General features: G+C 52.8%; 1 protein-coding gene across 1 annotated transcript in view; it reads left to right on the plus strand.

The window, feature by feature from the left end:
• WWC3 (WWC family member 3) overlaps positions 1-22,847 on the plus strand; it is a gene marked incomplete at both ends in the record, with an annotated part of 72,659 nt that overhangs the window by 30,667 nt on the left and 19,145 nt on the right. The window contains 5 exons of the mRNA XM_084258032.1: positions 2,393-2,469; positions 3,443-3,522; positions 13,006-13,135; positions 15,669-15,815; positions 16,911-16,984. Coding sequence (XP_084114158.1) covers positions 2,393-2,469; positions 3,443-3,522; positions 13,006-13,135; positions 15,669-15,815; positions 16,911-16,984 — 508 coding nt within the window. The remainder of the gene's footprint in view (positions 1-2,392; positions 2,470-3,442; positions 3,523-13,005; positions 13,136-15,668; positions 15,816-16,910; positions 16,985-22,847) is intronic.

The raw sequence follows: 22,847 nt of genomic DNA on the forward strand, positions 1-22,847 counted from the left end.
AGAAGGCGCCCCGGTGCTGGGAGATGGGGCGGGCGCCGCGCTGACTGCAGTGGCTCAGCAGTGTCCTTCCTGGCTTATCGGGCTCCCTCTGGGACCAGGTCTCCTGGTGGGACCCCGCCCAGGGTTCTGGCAGGAAGACCCGGTGCCGGCCGCCGTGTGTTCATCCAGCAGCTCCCAGGCCCCCCGTGCGTGCCGCCGGGGCTGTCCGCTCGGCCGCCTGCGGAGCTCTGGGATCACGGCGCCCATGTGTAACATCACAGTTAACTTCCCGAGACTCTGGCGGGGCTGCTCTCTGCCCCATGGGAGGGGCGGGGGAGGTCCCGTGGCGTTGTCGTCCTCAGCTGCAACTCGACAGGTGGGCTCGCCAGGAAGCGAGGGGTCAGCAAGCCTTCCGCTCCTTTGCTCATCGTCTGGGGCCCACATGGAAGGTCCCAAGCTCCCGTCTGGGAAACTTCAGGTCCCAGGAGTTTAGTGGGCAGGTTTTATAGACATGATTTCTGCCAATTAAGGGCATAGTTTGAGGTGTTGCTTTTATTCCTGATCTTATATGAAACTGAAGGCAGGATGGAGGTTGTTGGATTTGGAAATCGATATTCTTTGTCTAAGAAAGAATTGTATTTTTAAGGCATTTCGCTCCATGTCTTCAAGAGGTTATACTTCTAAATATAAGAATTTGGGATAAAGTTGTCAAACGCTTTGCTGCTCCAGATACTTATTTCCGGTAGATTCTAGCGGTTTGAAAAGTCTGACTGATGGAGGCTTAAATAGATTTTCCATAGAGCTATTTTTTTACACTTTATTTTTTTTTTTTATTTTTTTTTATTTATTTATTTTTTTTTTTATAGAGGCATTTTTTTTTTGTTTGTTTGTTTGTTTTGTTTATACATGCACTGGGTACAGTCAGAAGCGCAGGAGGGTGAGAGAATTCACCAGAGCCAGAGCGGGGAGCAGAGCAGGCAGAAGGACCAAAGTACACTGCTGAGGGGAGCAGCGGGCGGCAGGAGAGGTCTGCGTGCCATGTGGGACCCTCCTCCGGTGTCCGGGGAGCAGCCGGGGATCGAACTGGCGCCTCAGAGGCCGCGGGCAGCTTCGCAACCCAGCGCTCAACCGCTGCGCCACCGGGGAGGCCCATAGAGCTATTTTTTTAAAGCTGAGCCATCTGAACTGCTTGAATGAACTCTGGATGTGGTTCTAGTTGGTCTGTTAAACAGTCTTGCTGTATAAGCCCGCAGGAGCCCTCGCACACCCTTCCCAGTGGAAAGCCGGGAATGACTGAGCTAGTTTCCGGTCGGTAGCACCAAGCTGAATGGCACTCAGCCTTTGGCACCCGGATCCGAGGAGGACAAGAAAGGCTGGTGGCCCTGCAGTCCGAGCTGGGGTCAAGCCGGTGCAGGGAACCGAGATGGCCGGGAGGCAGGGTGCTCCAGTGTGGGGCTAACTCACGGGTGAAGACCAAGCTATACCCCCACTTCCACCCCCAGGAAGGGATGGGAACCAAGTGGCTGCAGCCCATAGCCGATGGCTCCTGAAACCTAAGAGAAAGAAGACAGAAACACAGACAGAGGGCAGGGAGGTGCTGGAGATTAGAAATGACCGCTGGCTGCCAAGCTGCCCAGTGCCGGGCGAGGCGCGCAGCTTCCGTGCGCGCGTGTAGCCAGCGCCCAGCGCCCCGGCCAGCGCTGCCCCACATAACGGTGCTGTCTGTAAAGAGAGGGTGATTGAGTGCGCGGTGTGAGAAAGCACTTAGAATGTGATTAGTTTTAGTCGCGCATTCGCCAAAAACAAGCTGTTAGAATAAAAGTGGGGGCTTGGCTTCTGTGCGTGTGGACAGACTCGGAAGAGCAGCCGAAGAGCGGCCTGCCAAATCCGAGGCGCCACGAGCAAGCGGGCCTCCGTGGTCCAGGTCTTTCAAACGTTTCCCTTCTTGTCAAAAGTTGTTCACCTGGAGAATATAGATATAAAGGAAATAAAAATAAAAATCTTTTGTAATAAAACCACTGAGAATAACCACAGGTTACGCTAATTCTCTTTTCCTGGTGGCTTCCGGTGTGCGCGTAGAAGAAAGTAAAACTGGATTCACAGCACCAGTCGCCCCGCGATCGTCCACCCCTCTCAGTGGATATGGTTTTTAACCTTAACTGTTTGGCAGTCGAAGTAAAGTTGGGCTTTACCTACAGCCACATGTTTTGTGGAATTGTGTAGCTAGGCTGCATGTAAAAGTCAGGCCTCAAGCTTTGAGGTTCTGGAATGTTAATTCTGTAGGAGCCAGTGCCAACTCATACACCTGAAACTTAGAATTGACAGTTTAATATGGCAACTAAGAAGTTCCTATCTGTGTCTTTCTTTATTTTGAAGGATCCATTATAAAATAAACTGTTTTCCTTTTCTTTAGCCTTCTCTGGATATTCAACAAATACCAAGTACGACCCACACCAAATTAAAGCAGAAATAGCAAGTCGTCGGGATAGGGTGAGTAAAACCAGAAGCCACTTCTGCATTTTCATGTAACATCCCTTGGCCCGGTTCATGACTGCGCAGTGGTGCAGCTAGTGCCTCTGTTTTAGCAAGGGTTCAGTTACCTGGGCTAGTACTAGTCCGTTGGGTGCTGCTCTCTGCTTTTCTTCCAGTAGGAGGGGAACAGTTTCATGTTAAAACCTTACCTTACCCAACAGAGGTCACCTGTGTCCTGTTGCGTATTTCATGGGGCTAGACGCACCCCTCATTTGGAATGATATGGCAACATCAGGGCCCAACCTCAGAGTATTAGCGGGGTGCCTGCCCTGATGCAGCGTCAGCACCCGCTGTATGCCCCTGGTTGTTGTATTCCCAGAGGGCTCATTCCACGGTGGTGCTTGACCAGAAGCTTCCGATCGATGTTCCTTCCCTGGCGACACCTGAGTTCTCTGCATGCTGCCTGTGTCATGCCTGCAGTCCCCTGTCTTGGTTGCCTGGGGAGGGGGCAATCTGGTTGTGCTGCAACAAGGCCCAGGGGGAGGCATCTTGGAAAGGAACCTCCTTTCTCTTGGTGGCTCTCAAATTCCAGCGCACCTGAAAAGAGAAACACCAGGCAGTCTATCAAAGGTGCGAGCTCCCAGGCCCACCCCTGAGTTTTATTACAGGCCCGAAGTGGGCCCCAGAATCTGATCGAAGAAGCGCTCCAGTGGTTTCCTACATGCAATCCCTGGGCATTACGGAGAGGGAAGAGGAAAGGATTGCAAAGTTTGTAATGTGTAAATCAATACCCTGAAAAAAAGTAGTTGCCAGTTTTTGTGTGTAAGCAAGGTGGTTCTTCCCCAATGGCTGTTTTGCATTGGAAACTCACAGAGAGAGTAGCTGGTCCAGTGACTTGGAAGCTAATCAGAAGCTTCGATGACAATGCTTACAACTGTAGAAAGAATTTCACACGGCTTGTTTTGGGAAAAAAAATGTGATTTGTCTTTAGCTTTCCAGATTAAAACGAGAGCTGACCCAGATGAAGCAAGAACTGCAGTACAAAGAAAAGGGGGTGGAGACCCTGCAAGAGTGAGTCACCCCAACTACAGAAGGGAGGGCTTCCCTGTGGCTTCCTGTGTGGGGTCTGGACATGTGTCCTAACGCTTCTTGGGGTTCTGCCTTTATGCTCTCGCCTGTGCCCGTCATTCCCCCACCCCAGCCCCCGGGGTCGCTCTTTCCCTTGAAAACTTCATTCCTGTGAGTGGAAAGACGGAAAACAAGACCTGTGTTTCACACTCACTCACAGTTCTCAGGAGCTGCACTGTCTGAGACACACGTGGCCATTTAAATTTGAGCCCCAGTCATGTTAGCTGTAGTCTCTTGCAGTTTTTATTCTGAGGTTTTTTTTTTTTTGAAAGTTTTTTTTTAAAAAAAGATTTATTTATTTTATACAAGAACCAGGGTACAGGCCAGAGGCGTGGGAGGGTGAGAGGATTCACCAGAGAGAGAGCGGGGAACGGAACAGGCAGACTGACGAAATACACTGCTGAGGGGAGCAGCGGGCGCTACAGGAGAGGTCTGCCGCGCCATGTGAGACCCTCGCCGGCCAGCCAGGATTGAACCGGCGCTGCAGAGGCTGCGGACAGCTTTAATAGCGCGGTGCTCAACTGCCTGCACCACCAGGGGAGGCCCCTATTCTGAGTTTTAATTGAAGATAAATGAGGGGAAATGTGGTCCCTGCTCCCAGCGGGCCCCTCTGAAATGCTCAATTTTACCACCCTGAAGCTGATGGTCTCTGGTGGGGGCATCCTGTGCATCGTGGGGTGTTAAGCAGCATCCCTGGCCTTGACCCCCTGGATGCCAGTAGTGCATGTACACGTGCCCCCACCCCCGCCACCCAGTGGTGACAGCCCAGTGTCCCCTCGAGGGCACATTTGCTCCCAGTTGAGAGCCCCCGGCCCGCCCTGCCGAGTGTGAGCTGTGCGTGCAGTCAGCACATTCAGCGAAGTGAAGCGATTTTATACATGGTGATGTCATTGGTCTGGAAGCGTCGATTTTCTTTTTTTTTTCTAAAGATTTATTTATGCATATAAGAGCTGGGGTACAGGCCAGAGATGTGGGGGGTGAGAGGATTCAATAGAGACAGAGTGGGGAACAGAACAGGCTTCACTGGAACGTGGGCATGTGCTTCCCACACTCGGTGCCCAGGCTTCTCCGCCCTCAGAGGGTGGGCTCAGGCTCCCGCAGTGACAGACACTCTGGTGGGGGGCCGAGACCGTGGAGGGGGCTGCCCACGACTCTGGGGAGTAGGAGGTCTTGGGGCTTCGGCAGATTTGGTCCTGGTGAGGACCCACTTCCTCACCGAAGAGCTCTGGTCTCCGCTCTTTCTTCCTCACCTTATAAGGGTACGGATCCCACCCCCAGGGGCCACCCTCATGACTTCATCTAAAGTAAGTCACAGCTCTGCCCGCATGGCGACATTTCTGCCGGTGAGGGTGGCACATATGACCACAGTTCCTGTGACAGTCTAGGCGTGTGCGGGCTGGCCTGGAGGTACATGCCACCTCGCACACACGACGGGATCACCTGAAGTGCATTTCTCAAAATGTGTTCCTTCGTGAAGGGATGCTTGACTGTACTTCCCATAGCCACCCCCACCGAATACCATCGCATTGGGCTTAGGGGTTCACCTTAGCCATTTTGGAGGGATGTGGACATTCAGTCCATAGCAGGAATTGTGGGGTTAAGCCAGCCACGGGGCAGCTGCAGTGCAGGCTATGCAGTCCACCTTCCACAGCTGCAGGGCCTGTGTGGTCGCTGCTGTTGGGGAGGGGGCCCACCTGCTGCTCGCTTGTGTCCAGTGTGCGGACGCGGTGACATTCGACATTCATCAGATGTGCCTGAAGTGCTGCTCTGCAGAGGGAGGTCACGTTTGAGTGTGTTTGCCAGACACGGTGATCTCAGCTCCAGCCCAGTTGTGTAACACAGGGTTGAGATTCACTTTCTTAATCACCCAGGGTGGGCTGGGCTGATGATGCCTTGTCCATTTCTTTATTTTTTTAATTTAATTTTTTTTTAAAGAGGCATGTATTTTTTTTTATTTTTATGATTTATTTATTTGTTTGTTTGTTTTGTTTTGTTTATACAAGCACTGGGTACAGTCAGAAGCGCGGGAGGGTGAGAGAATTCACCAGAGCCAGAGCGGGGGGCAGAGCAGGCAGAAGGACCGAAGGACACTGCTGAGGGGAGCAGCGGGCGGCAGGAGAGGTCTGCGCGCCATGTGGGACCCTCCTCTGGTGGCCGGGGAGCAGCTGGGTATCGAACCAGCGCCGCAGAGGCCGCGGGCAGCTTCGCAACCCAGCGCTCAACCGCTGCGCCACCGGGGAGGCCCCTTGTCCATTTCTTTATTAAGGACTTTACAAGCATGACGGAAGACTTGCAAGAAAGGTGAGCCGGCCCCGCGTGGAGGGGCTGGCTGTCTCTGGCCTGAGGCACAGCCAGTTCCCCTGCAGGCCCTGCGTGTGGGTTTTCATAAACCCCTCCACAAGCCTGGGGTCTTCCAGCCTTTCTGTCGTCCCTTGGCTTCCTCTCCCATGACCCAGCTGTGGTGTGAGTGCTTTGTCCTGCACCGTGGCTTGCAAGGTGGGTTTCTTTAACTAGCCTTAGTAAGGACAGCTTTTTAAAAAAGCTTTGCTTAGCAAATGAAGGTTCTTTCTCAGTATCGGCTATTGGTTTTGTCACTCTTTTTGGCCATTTGCTACAGCACTTCCCTCGCACCCACACCTGTCCTGTCATTCTGCCTTGTACAGCCCAGCCAGCCTTCAGACACTCGAGGCCCACAGGGGCCCTTCTGTGAGTACTGTGGCCATGTCACCCTGCAGCACTGAGGCCGAAGGGCTAGGTATGAGATGAGCAGAAAGTAGTCGTTTCATTTGGGAAGTCTTCAGAGTGGCTGGGACTAGCTAGTTGAATTCCTGAGAGGTTGCTTTCCTGCCATTTGGCCACACCTTAGCTTTCTCTCTTGACTGGGAACCACTGCTAAAGACTTCCGACTTCCGGTGTCTCTAGATAGGACTTCCTTTTAATGCGAGGCATCGTGCAGACTGGACTGCATTTCCTCTCATTCTCACTCGAGAGATGCTGATGAGGGTGATGGGGGTTTAGGGTGGCTCAGGAAGACTCCAAGGTCTCATAGGCCCCCTGAGCCTCACAGAGGTCTCCAGCCTGGCACTGCTCCTCATGCTCTGCACCACTCCCGCCATCTTCATTCCCTTACGTGAAGGCAAAGGTTAGGGTGCGACTGCAGCTTAAAACTAAACCCCCCAGGAAAACAAGCTGTGCTGGGTGCTCGAGCGAATGAGCAAACCCCTGCCCCCGGCAGAAAGGCTCCTCACATTGCTGAGAGGCAGATTCATTTCGCGGGCAAGTCATTGCCAGCCCAGGGAGCGAACGGCAGCCGTAGTGTCTCAGGTTCGTCCATGAAGAAGCTTATAGAAGCCAGCGCAGGGCGAGCTGTCTTCAGGCCTACAGCCACCTTGCTGTGGGTGCTGCATCTGCGCCTCTCTGCTTGCTCAAGCGTGACCCACACTTGGGGGCAGAGATGGTAAGTGTGCCCCATCGTAAGGCCAAGGCTCACTCCCTGCCAGAGCCTGGGCTTGTCTGCCCTCCCCGGAGGAGGCCAAGGAGTGGCCTGAGGAAAGGTTCTGGGTCTGGCCTGGGTCCTGGGGAAGCCAGCCCAGCTTTCCAGACGCTGCCGAGAGAGGCAGCGTTTCACAGCTGTGTCACCGTCTGTGTTGACGCTCTTCTGTGACGCGTCTTACAGGAAGGAGAGCCAGCACGGGCTCCTGTCAACTTTAGCCTTCTTGCCAGTGGAAAGCCACTGAGGGCGTTCAGGTCGGGCTTGAATCCCGCACTTCTGGATTCTTTACTGAGAATGCAACCTTGGTAACTGGCGGAGCGACTGCCTGCCCTACTGTGTGTGCTGCCTGTGGGCCCAGTGAACCCGCTGTGCACCAGGCAGCCTTCCAGGCCGGTGCCACCGACTCTGTGGAGGCGGACACCCTGCGTTTTCCTCCAGCCATGCTGCCGTCCAGCCTCCTGGAACGTCCAGTGCGTTCTTTCCCAGAGTGCCTCACTGGGAGTTTGGCTGCTCCTAACATTTTCAACTTGACTTGTTTACCTTGCCCAGCCCTCCTGGCTAGCAAAGAAATTCATCACTACGGTTGGGTCCAAATGAGGAAAAAGAACCTTTTGTATTTATTTTTAAGTTTATGTTAGTTGTTGATTTTTACAGAGGGGAGCTGGCTGTGAACACGGCCTCTGGGTTAATGACAGGGCACGGGCGCCGTGATGTTCGTTACCTGATAACATGGTTATTATTAAAGCCATCTTGGCCACCAAAGGAGCCTTTGCTACTGGGCTGCGCCGCCCTAAAATTTCTGGAGCTTGTTGAGAAGTTTTCTCACTGTGACGTGTTGCTGGCCTCCAGGGGCGAAGAGGAGGGCTCCGAGCTAGGTGTTGAGTTGCCCAGATGGGCTCTGTGTGAGAACGTGCCGAGTGTGCCAGTAGGTGTGGGGCGCGTTCCTCTCAGTTATTCGAGATCTCCTGGAGATCTGGAACGTGCCTCGTGTTCCATTCTGAGTTGTCCTGCAGCCAGGAAGCTCATTTGACACTTCACTCCTGAGTTTCCCACGCTTTCGTGCCACGGAAGCCTCTCTGCCATGACACCTAGGATGTCCCCCAGCGCCTGCGTGATGGCTCAAGATGCTCTAAAGGACTGTCCTGGCTGCCCTTGCTACACCAGATGTCTCTGCCGTGGGCCGCTGCCATGTCACTGTTCCCACACTACAGAAAATGGCTCCTCTGCCGTGGCCGCTCACAGTGCTGAGACTTAATCCATTGCGCCGCCAGGGAGGACTGTCTTGGGCGCTTAATTAAAATTTAAAAAAGAAAAGATAGTTCTTTGGCAGTCACAGACTAGTACAGTTTTCTTTATGGAATGGAATATACTGAGAGTTTAGAAAATGCCGTCACTGAGCACAGCCCCTGAATTTGACCAAAGTTCTAGAGGGAATTTAATAAAAGGGAGAAAACTCCCAAATAAGTGAATTTCGCAGATCTGAAAGAAGAGGTTTCCTGTCCTTTGAAGTCTTTGCTAGATGACACTTTACCACAGTTGAGAAATGGGTGAGGTTGGGTCTCCGTGCAACGCTGCTCACCGGTATCGAAGCCTGGGGTCCCTCCCCGGCCATTCTGGGGTACACCCGTTGTTTCAAGGGGCATCGTGGCACCCCATGGCCCGAGGCGGGCTTGACAGTGGGAAGATGAGGGCTTGGATCCCAGCTGTGCCAGATCTTAGCTTGTGTTCTTCAGCCACTCAGTAAATCGCTCTGGGCTGCTGTATTTTCATTATAAAATCCGAGAAGATTATGCTTATCTTAGAAGGCTGTTGAGGGGAATAAAGCAGGCGACGATGCAAAGGAGGTGACAAGACCCTAATCCGCGCTGGACTGACTCAGCGTACTACTGTCACAGATGAGAGTCCAGCAGCAGACGCCTGGGAAGTGTGTTTATTTAGATAGTGTATTTATGCTGTGTACCTTTTCGTGCAATTCCATGTTCTCTAATAATGTACAACTGTTTCCAAAGAGTAAGAGATGGCGTGCTCTGGTAGCTCTCACGCGTTTTTGAACAGCAAAGTCTTCCCTTTCTCTCCCTGCAGAATCTTCTTCTCTCTCTCTCCCTGCAGATGTTTTCTGTGGCTGCGGAACATCTGAGGCAAAGCGAGGGGAAGGCGGGGGCCGAAGCGGGGGAGGGTCCCGAGCCCCATTTGGCCATTCCCCTTGGCCGAGACCCTCTCGGAATGGAGTAGAAAGAACTGTCCTAGGCCAGGCTTTTAATTCTTCTCCGAGCCTCTTGGGTAGCACGAAGGCCAGAGCCAGGTCCGTGGCCATGGAGTTGAACTTCTGTTCTCCCGGGTGCGCTGTGGCGTCGGCTGACAGGATGCATGATGGGGCTGCCGATCTCACTTCCTGAGGAGGGCAGGGGCCTGTTTCCCATCCCAGAACCTGGGGCCTTGAGGGGCTGCTGGCCTAAGCCACACTTTGGCTTTACAGCTGCCAGAAGCCACAGGGAAATCACCACACTCGAGCACAAAGCTGGAGCTGACGGCCAGCGTCTCACGCTGCAGCCTTATCAGTGAGCATGTGTGTGTGCCTCTGTGGCTTTTAGATGAGCACTGATTTTCAAGCAGGCGGCAGAGTTTCATTCTCTCCACGGACATCGGTGTCCGGTGGCGATGATCCTCAGCTGGATTTTTCATTCCGGAGAAGCCGCTCGACCCGGAGAGCGGAGGCGCTGCTCACTGAAGGCTGCAGAGAAGTCAGGCTTTTCTGGCCTCGGGTTTTTTGCGTGAAGGTGGTGTAGCCCTTCTCTGCAGACTTCATTAGCGATGTCGGTTGTGGTTTCTGACGTCGCAGGAGATGTACGGAATGCCTTTTATCAGAAGATGAACACAAGGAGACAGTCTTACGTAAATTTTCTCTGCAAGAAAACTTGGGCCGCTTCCCTGCAGCTGTCGTGTCGGGAGATGGATGGCTTTTCATTTCTGCCTTAGAGACTTGCCTGCTTTTTGGCGTTGGAGGCTCACTTCTCCATAGAGCAGCTAAAATGGAAAACCATGGACTTGCCCTCTGTTTTATGTTTTCCGGTGTCATGTATCTTGGTGTTTCTGGAATCTGGTAAGATGAACAACCCTGTACAAGGGACCTCCCTGCAGCCTGAGCTCCCACCAAGAAACAGCAGAATTTCCTCTTACTTCTGCTGTTGCTTTGTCCTTGAATCACGGCTCTTTATCTCGGAATTCTTTCTTCTGTCAACTCCCCGGGCATTTAGAAGCACGGTGAGGGCATGGGGCTCAGTATAACAGTCATCGAGCTTCCGCTGGCTAACAATAACTCGTGTGAGAAGAGGCTCCGCAGCCTGTGTGGTTCTGGGACCTGGCTGCTGAGTGACGAGGCCTCCCGGTTCTACCTGTAGAGTCCATTCAGCAAGGACCCGGGTATTTTGGTGATCAGCTGGATTGGGGTGGGGACCCTATCCCAGGCCTGGCATCTTCGTGAAGTCACCAAGCCTGCTGGATGTTCAGAGACTTCTTCAGGGGAGACAGTTAACTGGCCTGAGAGGTGGGACGAGGCGCTGACTCGGACTCCTGGGTCCATTCCTTTCCTGTCACGCCGTTCACCACCACGGCGCCCCCTGTGGAAAAATGCCAGAATGACACTGACTTCAGTGTGAGGGTGTAAAGGGGAAGAAAGTTCGAGTCAGGGCCCTGGTGTTACCACAGTTGACCTGTAGGTCTTGTGAGGCACTAGCAGTGACGGAGGAAACCAGTCACTTTGGTAGTGGGGCTGCTTTTGAGGGACAATATGAAGGACCCTCGAAGAAGTACAAAGAACATTCCCACTGTCTTCATCCTTGCTACGGGCTCCCACTTTTTTTTTTTTTTTAAAGATTTTTTTTTTATTTGTGCATACAAGAACTGGGGTACAGGGCAGAGGTGTCAGGGTGGGGGTGAGAGGATTTACCAGACACAGAGTTGGGGAACAGAACAGGCAGATCTACTGAAATACACTGCTGAGGGGAGCAGCGGGCGAGACAGGAGAGGTCTGTTGTGCCATGTGGGTCAGCTCTCTGGCCGGCCTGGGATTGAACTCAGGCCGCAGTGGCTGGTGATAGCTTGAGAGCGCTGAGACTTTAACTGCTGCACCACCAGGGAGGCCTGCGTCTTCCATTTATTAATAGCCGCCGGATGCTGGCTCTGTGCTAGGAACTTTTTCTGTTTTATTGCTGGATCTGATCATTACCATCCTGATCGTGCAGATGAACCGTCTTGTGAAGAAGCTGAAATAGGGATGTAGTAAGAACAGGGAAAAAAGGAAAAAAAAACCCACGGCCCAAGTTTTAGTCCCACTCACTTTCTTTAACTTCTGCATGGAACATGCTAGAGCACATCCCTTTTCATACAAATGGGTCAGTAAAAGCTGCTTTGTAGGAACAGTCATGGTTAAGTGTGTCTGAGAACACAATTCTTTAACTGACCCATTTTGAAAGTGCCCACGGGGCCAGAACGTGCTGTGATTTAGGGTGTCACCAGTCAGCGTGTGGGGCCTATGCTGCGCCTGCACCCCCTGTCCATGGAAGACGGTGTCGCGGCTGTGCTGTCAAGCCCAGGCCCAGCTCCACCGGGAGGGGATGGCCTCCTGCTTGCTTTACTTGCCCAGCTCATTCCAAGGATGCTGGTAGCTCAGGCCCGCTCCAGGGCTGGGTTTTGCCGCCAGTTGTGACCTGTGTGGCCGGGACTGGTTAATGGTAATAGAGGAGCCAGTGAGCTGCTTGCCTTTCCTCCCATGAAAAAAGCTGATTTCATAATGATGCTCTTCATAAACATCGCACGCCAGGCCCCTGTCACGTAAGCCCTTTCCTCACGTTTTCTCATGAAATGGGAGAAATGTTTTTAGTGTCCCCGTTTTACACACGAGGGGACTTGAAGAGGTGACGTGACTTGCCAGGTTCCCGCCATAGAGCCCGGGCTGTCCCAGGCTCTCCCCCATGGCCAGGACGCTTTCGTGAACGGAAAATGAGGGCGTTGGGGCCGGCCTGTAAGCGTTCAGCTTTTCGGGGTAACGGGGTGGGGGACACAGTTTAGAACCAGAACCTGTGTAGTGGAACTTGAGGCACAAGCAGCTAGTGGCTTTCCAGAGAAGGGGTTCATTCCATTTCCGGACCAAAGTGTCCCAACCTTTTCACCCCCGAGGGCTTCCAAGGCTCAAGACTTGGGTGTAGAAGACGCAGCCAGGAGACTGCCCTACTGGAGGCCTGGACTGAGCCTTGTCTTGGCCAGTGCTCTGCTCCGCCCGCAGGAGCCAGGCCAGGCGTGCACGAGGGAGGCCGAGGGCCTGGAGAGGGCAGGAAGGAGGCGGGGAGCAGGGGCGGAGGGAGGGAGGGAGGTTTGAGTGGATGGAAGGCAGCGGAGGAATGGGTGTTTGGGTTGAAGGGAAGAACTCAGTGAGAGCGAGAGCCAGGATGAGACAGAAGGGAAGGGCGCGCTTCTGCGCAAGGCCCCGCTCTTGCAAGGGCGCTGCTTTGCTATTTCCAGCGTGTTCTTTTTGCGCAGAGCTCGCACTCCCACGTTTGCCTAATAGGCATTTCTGACCACGAACCCAGATGCTAGCTATACGGAAGAAGACGCACCCCTTCTCTCTGAGCGGCTGGGGCTGGCGAGGACCAGGCTGGCCGTCTCATTGCTCGTAGCGGCCTCCCTCCGCGGGGCGCTCACTGTCCGCTTCCCCCAGCGAATCACTTTGGATTCGCCACAGGAAGGAAGTTTCACGGGATCCTTATTTTTCTTTGCTGAAACATTGGGATTTGGGGGACTCATTATTTTCCCACCGAGGTGTAATTGGCAGCACGTCACTTTGATCTGCTGCTCACCTTTCTCGGAAGCTCTTGAGTTGCTGTTTAGCGGAACGTTATGATCTCACCTGGAATGACTCATTTTCCGTCTTTAACCAGAATCGACCGTAAGATGTCCAGTGCTCACACCACCTACAAACTGGACGAGGCGCAGGCTATCATGAGCGAGCTGCGGTCCATCAAGAAAGCCATCTGCACGGGGGAGAAGGAGAGGCGGGACCTGATGCTGGTGAGGAGCCCGCCGTCCCAGCCTGCGTTCTTGCGAACGGCTCACTTGCTTATTATTTCTTGCTCGTATTCAGGAAAGGCGGGTTCACTGGAGAAAGGAAAGGGAGAAGCAGCGCCCGCACAGATGCAGGCGGTGGTCTCGGGACAGGAACTGCTGAAAACATTTTAAACACATGTTTCACGCGTGTGGCGTACTGATGCTCTATGTCATCCATGGATATCTTTAAGACGTGTGTGTATTAGATTTCACGTGCGTGTCTGTGCATATCGAGAGAGAAATAGGCACATATTTTTAAATAGGAGTGTTCGTTTCCAGAACTGCCGTAACAGGGTAGCAAGGACGAGACAGCCTTGGCAGCAGAAGTCCATTCCCTCGGTGTCTGGAGGATGGAGTGTGAGGTGATGGCTCCTTCCTTGCCCTCACGCAGCCTCTGGAGGGGCCTGGTGCTCCTTGGCATGCCATGGCTTGTAGGCGCAGCAGTCCTCTCTCTGCCACAGTTGTCACGCAGGCCCTCCCTGGGTCCGAATGTCTTCTTTTTGTAAGAACACCAGTCACTGGGTTAGAGCCCCTCCCAGTCCAGGCTGAGCTCATCTTGTCTCCGTTCCCTCTGCCAAGACCCTGTTTCCAAATGAGCTCAGGATCACAGGGCCTGCCGGGCAGCACACAGGGCAAGTCACAGCAGCAGGGAGGCCTTCGGACCGTTCCAGCGTTTGATTAATCCAAAGTCTAGCACAAGAAATCTTGCTGCCATCCTGTTCACTCACCTCTGGTGCCTCCTTTTGTTGGCTTCTCGTCTGCCTTCCCCTAGCATGCCCTGTGCTTTGTCCTGCCCCCTGGCACCTCCTTGCCCCTCGGGCGGCTGCAGCGTTCCAGCACGCTGAGTCCTGCAGTCCCTCGGCTGAGATGATTGTAGCTTTACGTTGCTTTCTTTTTTGCCCCTTGAACTCCTGTGATTTCAGCTATATTTAGAAAAAGCTGCGCTTTTGAGACAGGGTCACGCTGTTCTTTTTGCTCTGCACTAGAAAGCACTCAGTTGTTTCTATTACAGCTTTTATTTTTCTCTCGACGCTCTAAGGAGCACCTAGTGTCTGATCAGCATTTGTCTAGATTCTCCAGAATGTAAGATGTAGAAGGTCATGCGAACCAAAGCTCAGACTCAGAGGCCAAATGGGACAGCTGTGCAAGTAACTGCCGTCCACGGCCACGCTTTCTAAGGCCAAGACCACGACCAATTTCCCCACTGTTTGCCTGTGGCTCGTTAAACTGAAGATTACTGGGCCCCTGTCCAGACCTACTGGATTAGAATCTGTAGAAGTAGCGCCCGGAAACCTGTGTCCCCAAGGCGCCCTATCCAGGTTATGGGAGGTAGATGATCCATGCCCAAATTTTCTCCTAGCCCTGGTAGCAAGGGGAACAGCTACCATTTTGAGGGTGCAGCCTTGGATGAGGTACTCCATGGATGTTACTCATTTTGTCCAAGGAGTCCAAACCCCAGAGCCAGGTCCAGCCACCCAGCCTCCGTGGGTTCACCACGGAGGCCAGAGACAGAATTTCTAGAAGAAACTTCAGGCCCCTACATCTTCTGTACGAAGCTCCAGGGAGAGGCCCAGGCCACATCCTCTTCTGGTAGTGTCAAATCCATTGCTATGTCTTTCTTACACGAATGTAGCCGTGTTGACTCATTGCCAGTGATGAGCTGTGCCAGGCCCAGACGCTGGTGTCCACAGAGATGTGTGCTGAAGATGGGCAGATCCAAAAGGCGAAAAAAATGTAGAAAAATCTGATTTTGCTTTAACTTTCATCCAAAGAGGTTCCCTGTGCCAGAATACGTACTTATTCTAATTTTTGCTAAATGGACATCCATATGAGATGACGATGTAGAATTATGACTGAAAAATCAGGTTATAAAATTACACAAGCCTCACGCAGGAGCTGTTTGACCTTCTGTGTAGTTGATGACGATCTCTATCTAGGTGGCATTCATGTCTGTCAAGATTCACTGATGGACAGAGTGGCAGTGCGCTGCCCTCCCACCTTGGTGGTGAGAGCATTTAAGATCTACTCTTAGCAACTCTGGCGTACCTAATGCAGTAACGTTCACTACGGTCACTGTGCTGCCCAGAACGTACTCATTGGAAGGGTGTGCCCTCTGACGAACAGCTCCCCAAGTCCCCGCCGTACCCCTGGGGACCACCACTCTACTCTGTCTCTGTGAGCGTGGCTTTGTGGGAGGGAATGCTGATGTTTTCTTTAGGAAACAGAAGGTTTAAAAACCCGTGAAAGTGGTACCACAATTGTTCTCTGTTTCATTCACATGCTGCCAGGAACACTCAATGGCGATGTGATTTAAATTACTAAGAATTTTATCACAGGTGCCCTTTTCTTTTAAATCTAATGAAAGTGGAGGTGGGGTGAGTCAGCTCCCCTTAACAAAATAATATCTGACTCCAGAGCAAAGTGACCGCTGTTAAAGGGAGAAGGGAAAAGCAGCACCATCATCTCTGTTCAAATTGCTTGTTCCATTCTGTTCCAGAGCCTGGCCAAGCTGAGTGACAGCTTCAAGAACAGCTGCTTGCTCTCCGAGCCGCTGCCAGAGTTCCCTCACGGTCCGGCCATGCTGGGCGACTCGTTCCCTCAGCAGTTCTGTGACGCCGGCTCTCAGACCGACATCATCGGGGAGGTAGGCCCGTCCGTTGCCCTCACGCATTTGCTTGAATTTTCCGTGAACGCCTCACCAGTGTCTTGGCTGTTGTGCCCTTCAGCTGGAGGGAAGGACACTGTTTCTCGCGTCCAGCTGAGGAGGTCCAGCCCAGGGCGCCAGTAGGCACTTGCCTACACCTCTGCCCTGGCGGCTTGGATGTTTCAAAAGGGCAGAATCCTTTTGAGAGTTGTGTTTGAATGTTCTTTTTTTTAAGACATAGGACTTCTTTTTTTTTTTTAATTTTTTTTTTTTATAGAGGCATGTTTTTTATTTATTTGTTAGTTTGTTTGTTTGTTTTGTTTATACATGCACTGGGTACAGTCAGAAGCGCGGGAGGGTGAGAGAATTCACCAGAGCCAGAGCGGGCAGCAGAGCAGGCAGAAGGACCGAAGGACACTGCTGAGGGGAGCAGCGGGCGGCAGGAGAGGTCTGCGGGCCATGCGGGACCCTCCTCTGGTGGCCGGGGAGCAGCCGGGGATCGAACCGGCGCTGCAGAGGCTGCGGGCAGCTTCGCAACCCAGCGCTCAACCGCTGCGCCACCGGGGAGGCCCAAGACATCGGACTTCTTAGAGCAGGGTCAGCTAACTTCCTCTGTAAAGGTCCAGGTAGTAGATATTTTGGGTCTTGCAGGCCGTGCGTGTAGTCACGTGCCACCTAGCAGCGTTTTGCTCAGTGGTGGCTGCGGGTGGCGGCGGTCCCGAAGGCCCTGCCAGCAGCCTGGGTGTGGGCAGGCTGTGGCGTCTAGGTTATGTGAGCACATCTGTGACCTCCGCAGTGACGCAGGGACCTGACAGTGCTTTCCTCAGAACACGTCCTTGTTCAGGTGCTTTGCGGTTACTTTCCGGGCCGCCTTTGGAAAGTGGAGCTGGAAAGCCAGATGAAAAGAGTATTCCTCATTGTTGCTGAACGTTTACATGAGCTTCCTATTTTTTAATTAATTATAATTAATATTTTACATCCTTTTTTCATTTTCTTTACAACGTTGGCTTTCTTTTCTTAGGAGTTTCCTATTTTGAAGTGTAGTTTTAATATGTCTCTCCCCTTCTGTTTTCGTTTTTCTTCTGCTCCGGAAAGTTTGTCTTTGACGATAAAACCAGACTTGTAGACCGAGTCAGGCTGAACTGGCAGTACGAGGAAGCCCGGAAGAGGTAAGAGGCGACGTTCTCAAACCCCGTCCTCTGCTGCTTCCTCTGTCCCGAGTGAAGAGGGTTCGCGGGGGCCCCGGGCTCGGCTGTCGCTTTATCAGAAAGCACGTCAAGCTCTCAGGGAGCTTCTTGCAGAAAGCGAAATTCTCAATATTGCAAATGGCGATCAAGATGTGACTCATACAAACAGAGACTTTTCCAGCTTTCCAAGTAGGTCAGAACTTCTTTCCCTCCCCCTCCCCCTCCTTCACCCCCCCCCCTTTTTTCCTTCTTGAGACGGAGCATCCGTTCCTTAGACCCGCTTAAGCGAAGCTCGTATCTGCTGTACGTGCACCGTCCAGCTCCATGGCTTCATGGGAAAAGCCACATATCTTGGTTACAAAGCCAGCTGAAGAAGGATTGGGTCCCCGGTGACGGCAGTGCCTGATCTCTTCTGTTCTGCTGGAGAGAACTGAACCAGACATGTCTTTGACCCGCTCCCCAAACCCCCCGCCTGCTGTGCGCCCCGGCCGGTCTCGCGGTGCGTCCCCTGAGTCTCCTCCGCCTCCAGCCTCGGCCCCGTGGGTTCTCCCCGTTTTCAATATTCTGACCCTGCCCTCGCTTTCACGTCCTCTTTTAGAGACTTTTGTTTTATACCTTCTGGAGAGAGTCTTTACATTTTTTTCAAAGTACGTGCTTTGGGGAATTCTGAAGCGTGTCTTTCTGAAACGCTTGCTTCAGTCACTGTGAGCTCTCGTCTTGGGGGCGGGGGGAGCAGGTCCTTTCTGGAAGGTGACTCCTCGGCCGGCTCAGTGTACTGCATCATCCCTGCTGCTCTTCTTAGAAGGTACAAAAGCAGTAACAAAAGCGACTCAGGCTCCCTGCTGGAGGGTGGGCTTGCGGCAGGCCCAGCGGCTTCTACCCAGTGCTGCTGCCTTTCGCCGCCTATTGGTGGCGGCCTCTCAGTCTCCACCCGGCTGCTGCCAAGTTCCTGCAGCTGCCCCCTCTCCTCCGGCCGCGCCTCCTGTGCGTCGTGGGGCTGTGACTCGTGCTCGTCCTGGTATTTCTGCCGGAGCTGCAGGTGAGGGCGCTGGAATTTGCTTCCACGTCATCCTACGTGACTTTTGGCTCTTAAATTGCCACATCTGAATTTTTTTCTGAGCAGTCCTTCCAAAACATGTTGGATCCCATCTTCCCTCTGTTCACAGTAGGGGGTGAGGGGGGCACTTGGGCCCCTGCAGGGCAGATTCTTTGTTCTCGTGACTTTGGGTGGGGACCAGGGTTGCTGCTCAGCCAGCCACATGCACAGGGCGGCCCCACCAAGGACTTCAGGGCCCAGCGCAGACGGTGCTTTGGTTGAGGGCCCTTACCCTGGGCTGCTTCTCTTGCTCTTCACTCCCTCCTGCGTGTGGCCTGCTGGGGCAGCTTTCTGTCAACTCAGGACCCAGCCCTCTCCCCTGTGTCCTCGCTTACCCTGTTCTAGCCATAATGCCCTCCTTAGCGGGTGTCCTAGAGACCCCCTAAGCCCACTCCCACCCACCAGTCCCCACTGCGTCCCGTGGACCTCACACCTGCCGGGCCAGCTGTTGGTGTCTGGAGCTGGCAGAATAATGGCCCCCAAACATGTCCATGCTTGATCCCCAAGTCTCCATGGCAAAAGGGGCCTTCACCTGTGCTGAGGTTAAGGCTCTTGAGATGGGAGGTGATCCTGGATTATCTGGTGGGCCATAGCATCCCAAGGGCCCTTTTGAGGGGATGCAGGAGGGGCAGAGTCCACGAAGGAGACGTGAGGCTGGAGCAGAGGTCAGAGTGCTGTGGGGCCATGAGCCAAGCGATGCAGGCAGCCCCCAGAGCCTCCAGAAGGATCGCGGCCCTGCCGACCGGCTTCTGACCTCTGGAACTGGAAGATAATAATGGGTGTTGCTTTAAACCACCAAGTTTGTGGTAATTTGTTATGGCAGGAGGGGGGAGAAACTAGTGGAGTGTCCTTGGGCCTCGCTGCTTGCTCTGCCCGCAGTGGAATGCTGGCCCTCACGCTGCCATGTGGCCTCTGTTCTCCTTTTGATCCTCTTGCATAAAGGGGCACCCCCATCCCCCCCATCGCCCTGATTCTCCCAGCAGATGCTATCGCGTGACCCTGGGGTCCTGTGTGTTTGCTGTGTTGTCATCTGCCTCTGAGAGAATGTAGGCGCCGTGAGGGTAGGGCTTTTTTCTGGCTGTTTACGTCACTGCCCTCATTCCAGGGGCTAAGTAGTCAGTGGATTTTTCTGAAGGCAAGAGTGAGGGTCCCATGTGCTCAAACTTGCTTCTTGGCCTTGGTGCCTGTGTGAGGGCCAGCGGCAGCCCCGGGGCCAGGTCAGCTGCAGGCCAGCTGCTGTGCTCCGGGCTCCCTCCCCTGAGGCCCACATGCTGGTGTGAGCTTTGGGACATTTCCCCTTGACCTGAAAAGAGGGACAACATCACCACATGCGTGTCTTTCGGGAGCTGACGAGCCAAGGCTGGTTCCAGTGCCGGGCGTGTGTTCTTAGGACCCACGCAGGCGCTGAGCTCCGCTCGTAGTTTCTGGGGCTTCACGGATGTGGAGGGGCTCATGGTTTTGAACCCTCTTCCCACGTCCTCTTCTTGGGGCCTGGAGAAAATGGCCTTGACACTGGACCTGAAAGATGCTGGGCTTTCCTATTGGAGGGAAGGGCTTTCTCCACCAAGAGGGGTGCAGGGAGCAGGATGGACACTGTCAGGCCACTGTCTGGGTGCCACACAGCTGCGGCTTTTCCTTCCGCCACCACCCCCTTGACAGTGCCCCAGCTCCCGCTTCTGAAATCATTCTGCCCTATGAAGCCTCCTCTCCCTTCTCTGGAGCCCGCGGGCCCTGCGCGCTAGCTTGGGAGGAGCTCGAGCATTTGTGTTTCCGAAGGGCTTTCCTTGTAGATGTAGCTTCGAGATTGTGGAGTTGGGAAAACATCAAAATGCAGTTCTGGTCAGTGAGGGATTTCACATGTATGTGCATTTAAAGGACATTTGTGGCAGTGAAACTCATAATTTCAAGTGGCAGTGTGACTTCTAGAAAATTCTTCTGACCAAACCACCACTCTCACGGTGACTAGTCTTGTGTTTGCTGCTGCCTATCCCTCTAGAAGCAGTGCTTTGGATACCCGAGGCAGACCTGATGATAGGAATGTTTTCACACTATTGGTTAAAAATTTGAGAATTTTTAAAAGCCAGTTGGGAGGAGCAGATCTTCTTGAAGCAGTCCCGGTGACGCAGATGGCTCCTTATTTTTAACCTAAGAGCGCTTGTTCCAGAACTGTGCACAAACTGTAGCTGTTTCCATAGAAACGCTCACTGTCCAGATAGGAACAAAACATTCGGTCCATGCAGCTTCTCCCTGCCTTGGGTCTGGTTGCCAGGCTCGGTCCTGCTGCTCATCCGTTGTCAGCAGCGAGCGCAGTGTCAGGATTCCAGTCGAATTTGATCAGTCCCTTGGCTTTCCCCTTCCTTTCTCAAGTGACTGTGTGGGTTTTGGGGGGTGGGGCGTGGCTGGGAGAAGAGGAAAGCCTCCTCGTCCCCGTCAGGCCAAGAGAGAGAAGCCGTGGACCTGCTTTTTGTTTCAAGAAGCTGTCCTCCGAAGATCTGGCGTTGAGGGGGCCCAATTGGCGCAGGCGGGGAGGAGCTGGAGTACCCGGAGGCCCTTCTTCAGCCGTGTGGACTGGAGTCAGGCTTTTCAGACGGGCCCGTGGGATAAAGAGCTGAGCCGAATGGGCGCTGCTTCAGTCAGCTGAAGCGATTCACTGCCCCTCAGACTTAGGTCTCAGTTGAAAGGTTCTCAAACTTCTTTTCATTTGACATTTACAAAAAGAAAACTGAGGGAAGAAGACGGATGGAGTGTCAATCCATCCTGCCGTTGGCCATCTAAAGACACTAGGCCCCGAGCTGAGTCTCAGCTTGGCATGGCTTGGGGTCCGACCTGTCCTCTCACCGTCATGTGGGAGCCTCGCTCGCCTCGAGCTGCGTGTGCTGTTCCAGAAAGCAGCGATGTGTCAGAAACGTAAGAAATTATATAGAGGACTGCAGAGTAAATGCAGATAATCGGGGGTTGTGCTGGAGACCTCACAACTTTGAGGATTAAAAGTGCCTTTTAAAAACACAGGCCGTATGTGAGCATTCCACGCGAGGCTCCTGGCAGCTCCTGCCGCGTGCGCGCTGCCTCCAGTCACGGCCTTATGCCGCCTGGCTTGTGGCAGAAAGGTGTTTGATAAAAATAGGAAGGGAAAAATAATTCCTATTTTACTTCTGTCTACATGACCTGTTTGGGAATCGAATTTGGGAATCAAATAATAAACGCGAAACCTGAGTGTCTGAGGCTTTGGCCTCATTTCCTCACCGCCAGGAGCGCGGGGACATGTATTTTAAAGCTTTCTCCCAGGCGTTCGTGAGAGGTTGCGGGCAGGCCAGACAGAGCGCCGAAACCAGAGTGGACCAGCAATGCAGCTGACTTGCGGGAGGAAACCCTGTCCAATTCTAAGTTGTTCTCAGTTCTCTTTAAAAATGAACTTGGGAAAGTTTCTTCTTTTTTGCAAACTTTAATCTTGACCTTGCTTTGCTTCCAAGTATTTAATTTCACTGAAAGGTTATTTCAGAAAAATCCATTCCTGGAAATTGTTTTTTTCTTCATTACCCAGAATTAGAGTGATGGCACTCGTGGGGTGGGTGTTATCTGGCGGGTAAGCTGTGTGGCATCGATGTAGAAGAAGAGGCATCGTAAATCTCTATGGCAGGTTCTCTGACATTGAACGAAATGACGTGATTCGAAGACCTGGTTTCATTATACATAGTTTCCTTAAAAGTGGCAGTGCCCAAGAACCGGGTGACAGCATTAAGCGAGGACTTTCTGCACATGTGTGCTCAGCCCTGGGCAGAGGGTCTGTTTCTTCTGGTATCCCTAACACACCAAGGCGCTCCTGTCCAGGCCAGCCACGCAGTACAGCAGGCATGTTGTTGTAAAGGAAAGCCATCTTGTCTGTCCCATGGCGAGTGTACAAGAAATCATTGAAGGAATTCTAGAACTTTTGGCTTCTAGGACAAACAGATAGGCAGACACATCTGCCTCTTTTGACCTGGCTGAGAGCATGTCCCCAATGTGTGCATCTGGAATATGGATATAGGGAGAGAAATTGCACTTTCCAGTATGTGCCCACAGCCCGCTAGACTCAAGTAGCTCTGAAACGAACATTAAATCACTTGCATGTTGTGAAATTAAATGATAACAAAAGCACTATTCTTAAGCACAGACATGTTTGCCTCGTGTTCAGCTCAGCCAGACAGCTTTTCCAGGTGGCTTGCACGAAGTCAACTTCATCCAGATTTTGTTTCCGCACAGAGCCTGTCTCTCGCCATATGGCCGTGCATATTGTTCTTGCGAGCTGTGGAAAGTTCCAGTACACTGTTTGATTTTGGTCCCTGGACTATTTCTTTTCTGCCCCCAGTGAGCGGTGTGCCCTGTGCTTCTGCTCCCTCCCGTAATTCATTTTTTCCCTTATTTCTTCTGCTGGTGGATGTTACTTGAGATTTTCCTGGAAAGCGTGGAATCATCTGCTGCCCTCACCTTCTACACCCACCCTGCAATCCTTGGAGAATAGCAATGAGCTTGGAGTAGACCCTTGATCACTCATGAAAACCTCAGAAAACCCAGAAGAAGTGTTTTTTAAAAATACCTGCTTGTCCTATTTGTATGTGAGCTGATACCAACCACAAGGCAGATGCTGCCAACTTTCACTGGGCTCGGGTGGGGTCTCCTGTGCATCAGATAAATTAAATGAGCAAAGGTCAGGGCCCAACAGATTTGCTCAGTGTTATTCGTGTCTTTTATATTTTATTCCTTACCTTTGAC

The sequence above is a fragment of the Talpa europaea genome (assembly GCF_964194135.1).
Source record: "Talpa europaea genome assembly, chromosome: X".
In the NCBI taxonomy this organism is placed as follows: domain Eukaryota; kingdom Metazoa; phylum Chordata; class Mammalia; order Eulipotyphla; family Talpidae; genus Talpa; species Talpa europaea.